Source organism: Echinops telfairi, unplaced genomic scaffold (assembly GCF_000313985.2).
Source record: "Echinops telfairi isolate 266 unplaced genomic scaffold, ASM31398v2 ScPeMD7_2573;HRSCAF=3158, whole genome shotgun sequence".
Taxonomy (NCBI): Eukaryota; Metazoa; Chordata; class Mammalia; order Afrosoricida; family Tenrecidae; genus Echinops; species Echinops telfairi.
In genome coordinates, this window is record NW_022106471.1 from 17,344,589 (window position 1) to 17,355,084 (window position 10,496).

At 40.4% G+C, this 10,496-nt stretch overlaps 1 protein-coding gene across 1 annotated transcript in view; it reads right to left on the reverse strand.

Moving 5' to 3' along the window:
- Positions 1-756: 756 nt before the first annotated feature.
- CUNH2orf73 (chromosome unknown C2orf73 homolog) overlaps positions 757-10,496 on the reverse strand; it is a 40,120-nt gene continuing 30,380 nt past the window's right edge. The window contains exons 4-5 of the mRNA XM_013006553.2: positions 2,187-2,302; positions 757-1,414 (exon numbers count right to left, since the gene is read on the reverse strand). Coding sequence (XP_012862007.2) covers positions 1,310-1,414; positions 2,187-2,302 — 221 coding nt within the window. The 3' untranslated portion in view covers positions 757-1,309. The remainder of the gene's footprint in view (positions 1,415-2,186; positions 2,303-10,496) is intronic.

Here is a 10,496-nt window from a genome sequence, read left to right on the forward strand (position 1 = left end):
AGGGGAAGAAAATGAGGAGCTGATACCAAGGGCTCTAGTAGAAAGAAAATGTTTTGAAAATGCTGATAGCAACAACATATGTACAAATGTGCTTGACACAATGGATGGATGTGTGAATTGTGATAAGAGCTGTATGACCCACCAATAAAAGGATTTTTTTTAAAGCAGCGATCGGCGTAAGATATGAAAATAATAATCCTTAAATTATCAAGGGTTAATGAGGGAGGGAGGGTGGAGGACAGAGGAAAAAATGAGCAGCTGATCCCAAGGGCTCAAGTAGAAAGAAAATGTTTTGAAAAGGATGATGGCAACATATGTACAAATGTGCTTGACACAATGGATGGACGGATTGTGATAAGAGCAGTAAGAGCCCCCGATAAAATGCTTAAATATTTTTAAATAAAGAAAATATGCTAAAACTGATTGTGGTGATAATTTACAACTCTTCTTGATATGATTGAACTATTGTATTGTATGACATGTGAATTAAATGACAATAAAAGTGAAAATATAAAGGAGGTAGGGTTGACAAGTAAAGATATATATTGATACAGAAATAGCCAGGTAGTTATAATGGGAGGAATCCTCAATTAGCCTTAATCTATCATGTTTTAAGAACTTAAATCCTCAGTATATAACTACAATAACAGCAATTTCATTTTTTATATTCTACCAAATATTTGTCAGATGAGGAAATTGAAGTTAGAGAAGTTAAATAACTTAACCAAAATCATACAGCTTATATGTGGTCTTCATTCCAATGTTGCTAAATGGCCTTTCCTCTAAAGCTTTTTACAGTATTCATCAATGATGTTCATTATTTTGCAAAAGAAATCAGCTTTTGCTTATAAATAATAGGGCACAGAAATAATCCTGCATGATCCCAAGCTCACTGGAGACCACTCTTCAGGGACTGGTGTATTACAGTGCTCTTTTTCGGCCCCCACTTGTGTAAATTGTAGGATCTGAAGTTGTTGGTCAGAAAGCAAACACAATGGCCTGTGTGGAGATTCTGAACTATCTCTCCATCCCAGGGAATCTGGTTTTATCTGAAGAAGCTAATTTATCTTGACTTTTTAATTCGTGGATGTAAAGGCTCCTGCCTGGTCAGAAGAACTCCTATTGCGGCTGGTTGAAAGAGGCCTGAGATCTCTTTCTCTCACGGCCTTTGGGGTGTGCTTCGGACTGCTTCTGACGTTGTTTCCGATAAGGGAGTTTCAGTTTCTAACAGCTTTTGGGAATTTTCGACAGAGGCTGGATGAGATCAATTGGCTTTCCGCTGAGTTTCCTTTCTCTGTTTTTTGGACTGTTATGATGAGCAAGGCCCTGGAGCCTTCAGCAATACCTCTGTTCCCTGAGGAATAATTGGCCTACTCCCCGGTTTTATCTCTGTCTGCACAAAAGCCCCGTGTCGCTGGAAAGGAAAACAAAGTTGATGTTAACCAGGGCACACCAGCGGTCGGAAGCAGCTAGGAGCTGAGTCTGTGTATTCGCTCAAGCTCTGGCGACGCAGGCCCTTACTTCCCTGTCTCTCTGCTGCCTGTCACCTTAGCCCCAATCTAGCAGCAGCAAGGTCACTGGCTGCGGAGCTTTACAAATACTGGACAAAACAGGGTGTAACACAAAATGGGCCGAGAGGGGGAAGGCAAAGGAAAAACATCTTATTTCCTGGATTCAATTGATCTATCTCTCGAGTTGTGGAAGACTATTCATACAAGCTTCATTTCTTGCTCCATAGGTTGCTAGGGACAAAACAGAAATGACCATTGATGGTCCTGTGGATAGATAATTGCATCCCAACTACTGATTAGTTTTAGCAAAAGGGTTCATTAACGTGAAATAGGAAAACAATCACCCGTGACTGGGGGGAAATGCTGTAATTGATTGGCTGTGCTTCTACTTGGCTCTGTAAGCCTTTTATGTCTCTGTCCCACATGCACTCACTCAGCAGAAGAGTGTTTATCAAGCTGCTTGTGACATGACCTCGAGTGCATGATTTCAATAATTTAAGTAAACTAAATTACAAAGACTGTGATTTGAAAGTATGGCATCCCTCCTTGGTTTTCACTTTGGCATGTAGCTGAGATTCTAGGCTACCAATAACCATGTTGGAAAAATGAAAATAACTTGAGTTTACCCATAGATCTCCTAAAATGATCAATGATTAATCTGAAACGTGTTCTCACCTTCCCCCGGAGGGGCTCATTGGGAGATTTCCTGGCATCATATTGATGTATGAAAGAGATGCGTTCTATAAACTTGCTTTGGAGTTCTGCTGATACATCAGGAGAGGCAAGCGGAACTAAAAAATATATATTGTGCAGTCAAAACAAAACTGAGGTTTGCAAATGGAAATATAATCAAAATATTCATGCTTTATTAAAAATTCAAATGAAACAACGTTCTTTGGGCCAGTAAGGTTATTCCTCTGGCTGCCATGAAGTCAATCCTGAAGCATAATGACCCTAGTAAGTAGGGTAGCACTTGCCCAGTGTGTTCCTAAGACTGTAAGTCCCTATGAGAGTAGAAAGTCTCATCTTCCTCCCAGTAAGGCTACTTACATGTATCTAAAATAGACAAAAAGGGACTTCAAAAATTCATGGACAAATTCCATGATCCTTAAATTCCATTTTCCATGAGCTTTTTGAAGCCCCCTTGTATAACGGATTCACCATCCTTTTCCTGCATGAAAGGAAAAGCACCAAATCAACGTGACCAAATGCACCCATATGTGGAAATAGTAATCACTTAAAAAACTGATGGTGATGCGACAATGGCTTTCAAAACATACTGTGTAGATCTGCTTCTTATACAGACACCATCCAATCTTTTAGGAAAAGCACAACCTCCTTTTTTTTTAAAAAACATTTTATTAGAGGCTCATACAACTGTTATCGCAATCCATACACACATCAATTGTGTAAAACGCATTTGTACATCATTCTCAAAACATTTTCTCTCCACTTAAATCCCCGACATTAGGTCCTCATTTTTCCCCTCCCTCCCCACTCCCCCCTCCCTCATGAGCCCTTGATAGTTTATAAATGGGTATTTTGTCATATCTTGCCCTGTCCGACATCTCCCTTCACCCACTTTTCGGTCGTCTGTCCCCCAGGAAGGAGGTCACATATAGTTCCTTGTAATCGGTTCCCTCTTTCCTACCCACTCTCCCTTTACCCTCCCTGTTTCGCCACTCACACCACTGGTCCTGTAGGGCTCATCCGCCCTGGATTCCCTGGATTTTCAGTTCCTATCTGTACCAGTGTACATCCTCTGGTCTAGCCAGACTTGCAAGGTTGAATTCGAGTCATGGTAGTGGGAGCAGGGAGGAAATATTTAGGAATTAGAGGAAAGTTGTATTTCTCGTCTGTTGTTACATCACACCCTGACTGGCTCGTCTCCTCCCCAAGACCCCTCTGCAAGGGGATCTCCAGTGGCCTACTAATGGGCTTTGGATCTGCACTCCGCACTCCCCCCATCATTCACTATGGTAAGATTTTTTGTTCTGATGATGCCTTATACCTGATCCCTTCGACACCTCGTGGTTGCATAGGCTGGTGAAGCACAACCTCCTTAAAGCAAGATTTTAAACTCTCTTAAAGATATAAAACTGTATCTCTGTATAATAAATTTTATATAATAAAACTTTAAATAATAAATGCATACTGAATAAAGAGGCATTTTTTATTCTTGGCTAGAATCAAAAAGTATGTTATCAAGAAAATGACATGTCCCTAAATTAATCTAAAACGTGAATGCAAACTTATGGATTTATTTTCAGGAATGTGGTTATTTAAAAGCTAAAAGGAAAAAACAAAGGTCCCTAAATAGAGAGGTCAACTCTGAAAAGGAAGAGAAGGAAATAGAAAATTTCCCTATCGGGGATTAAGGCAAGCTAAAAATACAAAATGAAAAAAGCGAGTGCGGCTCCAAGATCAGAACAGTAACAGAGAGTCCCGAGAGAGACCCGCTCACACATCGGGCAATTCTAGGGGACCCCAAACTCCCTGCCCATGAGTCCACTCCACCTCATAGCCACCCCATATAGGATCTCTCAGATTAGAAAGCTTGATGGGAACAGATAGCCTCATCTTTTTCCCACAGAACAACTGTTAGGTTTGAACTGCTGACCTTACAGATTGTACTGTGCTGGATAAACTAGATAAACAAATTCAGAGGCACTCATATATGTATCAGAAGGAGCTTTATATAAAAAAGTAATTCTACATTAAGAAAACACCCCAGCCCAGTCCAGATCAAGTCCATAAATCCAATATTAATCTATAAATGATACTAATCCAAAAATCCCTTTTCAGACTCACGTAGCACTTGCAATGATGCAAAATGCAGGAAGATCAGTAGGCAGTGGGTGCAAAGTCTTGTGGATGCAGTGTTGGTGGAAACATCTCCAGGGCTCAACGGGGCTTCATGTGGTTTGCCAACAGGAAGGTGAAGCAGAGAGAGGGGCTGGCCTCCAGCGAACCATTTATCTCAAGCCATTTATCTCAGTTGCCCTCCAATCAAGCTGCGACCTGACTGACAGGCTAAACTCCACCCACATGTTCCTATAGGAACCATGTTGGCACAAGAAACCTATCACAGATGTTAGCCCGACACATCCTGCGGTGCAACCAGAGCCGTTTGTTCTAGGAGAAACATGACCGTAAATTCAAACATATTTTATATAAGCTCCTTGATGAAGCCTTAAATAGGACAGAGACAAGACAAATAAACAGGATTGTCGAGGACTTCAGCATAAGGCTATAATGGTGTCCAAAGGATTCACACTCTTATGACCGATAATATATGAAAAGGAAATTGTCACAAAGTCCTGAATGACAGCAGATCAATTCATCACTGTCCCAGGTGGGTCTATAAATGTGGGATGGAGGTTGGCTCTTTGATGGCTTGCATATAGCTCATGCTTATGTGGTCTTGTCTACCAACTTCCATGGAGGGTATGCCCAGGCAAGTCCCCTGAGGGCAAGACTCTCTCCCTGGACTGGCTTTGTTACTGTTGTTAGGTGCCTGAGAGAGTTGGAGATAATTAAGGTTCATTGTGCCAACCTGGCCAATAAACACGTGGGATTAATTGAAGAGCAGAGATAAATGGCTCAGTGAGTCTCGCCTTTCTTGTTCTCTGGTCTCTTGTTCTCTGATGGCCAGATCAGTGTGCGGCTGCCTTAGCTAGGTCTTTGCCTCAGCTGACAAGGCTCACTTCCTGCGAGGCATCCCTGAGGAGAAGCCACATGGACCTAGCCTGATGCAGCCCTGGGTGCTGGAGTAGCCGTGGGGAAAGCCCTGCCAGCGCTGAGATGCTGACACACTCGCTGATTCAGCTTTCCTCCTGCCGTCGGCGCCATTGCGTGTTTTGCAGTTTGAGGAGGACTTCGTAGATTGGTGTCGGACATATGGGCTAGTGTCAGGCTTATGGGCTTGGATTGGACCGGGTAGGGATGCTTTCTTAATGTATGTACACTTACCTTTTATATAAAACTCTCTCTTATATACATATGCATTTATGTGGATTTGTTTCTCTAGTCTACCCAGACTAACACAGTGCCTTGAGGCTTGTACCAACTCATAGAAATTTTACGAATAAATTCCCGGAACTGTGCCATCCTTACGATTGTTGCTCTATTTGAACTCACGGTTGCAGCCACTGTGTCAGGCTATCTCCTCAGGAACCTTCCTCTTTTTCCCTGCCCTTCAACGGTATCAGGCGCTGGTCTTTCCTGGTCACGTGTCCACAGTATCTAAGACAATACCGCACCACCCTGCTTTCAAGGAGCTGGCTCGGAAAGTCATTCGCTTTCAGACATCCTCTCCTTGAGGGTGAAGTTTTCTGTATTGCTCCCAAGTGGTCAGAATGAGCTTGACAGAGACTAATTCCACGTTGTTGAGACTCAGGATGGAATCAGAGTTCCACTGTCAATAGCAGACTTCCACAAACCCATGCTTTAGATTTTAAACTCTAATGGAGACCTCAAAACACAACCAAGAAACTTGAGCAAACCCACGAGAAGAGTGCGGATTGTTTAGCAAATGGTTCAGAAAACTGGTCACTCCATGGAAAACAACTAAGTAGATTCCTTGTTAATATGCCATGTAAGGGTGCATTCTGGGATCAAAGACCTAATTATGAAAGATGAAATTATAAAATCAAGAGGAGCAAGTGTAGAAGAATATTTTGTGACCTAAGAATAGGAAAAAATTTGAATCAATACCTGGAAAGCACAACTCATAATGTGAAAAGTTGACAAACTCTATGACATCCAGATTTAGAATTTCTCTTCTGTGGAGGGGCACTGAGAGCAACCCTGAGCGCGGTGGGTTGGCAGCGGGCGTTTGCGCTGTGAAAACATTCAGGGGCGAACATCAGGGGGAATGGAAACACACAGGCTTCCAAAATGAGCTTTCTCCGAAAACTAACTGCTAAATTTTAAAACCAATAGTCTAGCAGACTAGAATATTTACATGACTATATATAGATCTAAAATAAACCTTCCTGGGAAGGTTTGATTTTATTTACTTTATCATCTCTATATCTCAACCCAAACCTTCCTGGGAAAGAATGAAGTTCAAAATAGAGGTGATCAAATAAATAAAATCGTTTTAATTTGTTATTTTATATGTTATAACTGAAACAAATATGATAATAGTTTGCTAGTATTGAGTTGATAATTTTGGGAAAATATGATTATGCTTATAAACAGTTTAAGAACATTAAAGATAACTGGGCTTACTCTATATAGTTTATTAGATTTAAAAGACTTGCTCAAGAGGTTGGGAAGGTTTGAAGCATAAAGTTTTAAGTTTTCCTTGCCATGTACACAGAATGCAATTAAATCAATGGAGTTGTAGTTTAAGATGTTGATGGATGTAATTGAGCTTATTTGCAAATAAGGCATTGCTCAGGTGTATTCATTTGCTCAACCTGAATTAAATGCACATAAAATAAGTGAAAATTGCCATTTTAATTTCATATGGTATTTAAAATTAAAAGCTTAAGGAAAGAAAATGTTTTTTATGTATAAAATTAAAACTGGTACATTTTTATGTCATAGATAATTATAAATTATATAAAAAGTGCCTCCATGAACATTAAAAATCTTTCCCTGTAGCAGATTACTCTCAAAGATTTAACAATTGGATTACCTAAAGATCTGATCAAAAGAATTCAGAAGACAAAAGAATATTTCTTCAAAGTGTTAATAAATGTCAACCTTGTTCTCTACCCAGCTGTTAGATTTCATTGATGTGATTCCAACTTATCATGATCCTATGTACAACAAAATGAAACACTGTCTGGAACTGCACCATTCTCAAAATTGTTATGAATTTCAAAATGCAGTGGCTCTTAGGCATTAATCAGCATTAAAAGAGCTTTGTAACAGTTGCCCAAATAGAGCAGATATCAAATTGCCGCATAGATGAGAAGTTGAAGACAGAGAGAGATTTCTGCGTACCTGGCTGAGAAGAAGTCTTGTAAGCAAAACAACTGTATCCTCAACATTTCTGATCCTGATTTGTAACTTGTTTATTGTTGTTAGGTGCCATTGAGCAGGTCCCAATTTATAGGGACCCTATGTGCAAAAAGAGTGAAACACTGCCAGTGCTGTGCCATCCTCTCAATTGTTGTTATATTTGAGCACATGGCTGCAGCCACGGGGTCAATCTAGTTCGCTGGGGGTCTTCCTCTTCTTCACTGACTCACTATTTAGCAGGAATAAATGTCCTCCTACAGGCACTGATCCTACAGGCTTACCATCCTTGCTGCTATGGATGATACTTTCTTAAAGTTAGATTTTTTTATTTTAATCTTCTCGTAGGCCATGGTACTTTCAATATTCTTCACCAACATCATAATTCAAATGCTTCCGTTGTTCTATGGTTTCCTTATTAATTGTCAACCTTTCACATTTATACAAGGCAGTGTAAAATACCATGGTTCAGGTCAGGTGCACCTGAGTTCTCAAAATGACATCTTTGTCCCTAACCCTTCAAAGAGGCCCTGTGCAGCAGATTTGCCCAATGCAACACATCATTTAATTTCTTGATTTCTGCTTCCAGGAGTGGTAACTGTAGATACCAATAAAACAAATACTTGACAACTCCAATCTTTTTTCCAGTTATCATGATGTTACCTATTGGTCCATGTGGTAGTTACATAATCTGTTGTGAATTTGAGACTTAAGAGTGAAGGGGTGGAGTGTAGCCTGTCACTCAGGTCGCAGCTTGATGACCTCATTAGGAGGTGCTAAGGAGATAAATAGCTCGCTGGTGGCAGGACACACACTCACTCCCTGCAAGACATGCTTGCTGACAAGACACATGAAGCTACACTAGAGCCCTGGAGCTGAAGATGCCAGAGGGAGACCCCTGTCAGCACTGAGATGCCTCTACTGCCACTGGATCCACAAGACCTTCTACCCACTGGCCTGTGATCTTCCTGCATTTGGCATCATTGCCTGTGTTTCATGAGTCTGAAGAAGGCTTTACAGATTGATACTGGACATATGAGCTAATATCGGACTATGGACTTGATCTGGACTGAAAAAACTGGGATTTTTCTTAATGTACAATTACTCTTTTATATAAAACTCTCTCTTATACACATGAGTGTCTATGAATCTGTTTCTCTAGTCTACCCAAACTAACACAGTCCAGTTATAAGGATTTTTGTTTTCTTACATTGTTTCTTACATTTCTTACAACCCATACTAAAGGCTGCATCTGCAGTCTTTGATTTTCATCAGCAAGTGCTTCAAATCCTCTTGGCTTTCAGCAAACAAGGTTGTGCCATCTGCATATCTCTTGCTTTTGAAAAGCTTTCCCTCAATATCCACTTTAAGCAAAGATTCATCTAACATCAGCAATCATATTCCTCATTCAGCATCCTCTTCTGAATCCAGCTCAAATTTCTGGCAGGTCCCTATTAAGGTATGCTGCAATCATTGTTGAAATACCATAAAAGTTATGTTGCATGTGATATTAATGCTATTGTCCCATAATTACCACATTCTGTTGAGTCACCTTGTTTTGGATTGGGCAGAAACGTGGATCACTGCCAGTCAGTTAACCAAGTAGCTAATTTCCAAATTTATTTTTAAAAATCATTTTATTAGGGGTCCATACAACTCTTATCACAATCCATACATACATCAATTGTGTAAAGCACATTTGTGCATTCATTTCCCTCATCATTCTCAAAACATTTGCTCTCTACCTAAGCCCCTGGCATCAGGTCCTCATTTTTTCCCCTCCTTCCCCGCTACCCCCTAATTTCCAAATTTCTTGACATGGATGAGTGAGTACTTTAGTGCTTGATCAGCTTGTCAAAATATTTTAGTTGGTAATCAACCAATTCCTGGAACCTTGTTTTTTGGCTAATGCCTTCAGTGCAGCTTGGACTTCCTTTAGCACCACCAGTGATTGATCGTGTTACCTTTTGAAATGGTTGAATGTCAACCAGTTCTTCTTAGTACAGTAAGTCTGTGAATTCTTTCCATCATCTTTTCTTGTTTCCTGTAAAATTTCATTGTTTTTGCCTACATAATCATTTCATATTGGAATTTAAGGTTTGAATTTTTTTCTTTAATTCTTTCAGCATGAGCTATGCTTAACGTGTTGTGATAGGTTTTGTGTCAACTTGGCAATCTCTGAACAGGTCACAGCCAGATGATGTCTCCCTGAGGATGTAGCCTATTTGTGATCTATAGTGAGGATGTGAAAACCCTCCTCCTCCTGATATTCCTGCTGGTCTGGATCCTGCATCTGGCTCCCTGAGTGAGACCTGGGCTGGTTTACCAACCATGTGACCTACCCAACCTGGGAAATGCTGCAGACCTGCCACACTCCCTGCTTTGGATTCACTTGACTGTCTCCATTGGCCGCCCTCTCACCTCTTGCCTCATCAGTTCAGGGTGCATCAGTTAGCAGCTGTATGAACAGGGAAGTGTTTCTTTCTAGTATCCTACCCACGGACTGGAGTTGAATTTGGCCTGCCCACTCGGAGGTTGTGTGCTGCTTTATTGATACAGGTATCTTTCTTGACATAGATTTCTTCTCACACATGTATGAGAATCCTGGTTTTGTTTCTCTAGAAAACTCTGCCAAAACAGCACTCTAACTCCTGGTCTTGGCACATTTCATTATAATTATTTACTTTGTCTTCTTGAGTTGCCTTTTGAAAATTTCTGTTTAGCTCTTTTACTTCATTGTTTCTTCAATATGCTTTAGTTACTCTATGTTCATATGGAAGTTTCAGGGTCTTTTTTGGCATATACTTTGGTCTTTTCTTTATTTCTTGTCTTTTTCACTACATTTTGCTTTCTTCATGTAGGATGTTCTTGATGTCATTCCACAGCTCATCAGCTCTGTCATGAGCATTCAATGCATCAAATCTGTCCTTGAGAACTGAATCCTCTTTACTGCTGTGTGGACTATTTAGCTGTTATATTCCTTCTCGCTGTATAAACCTATATATATGTATA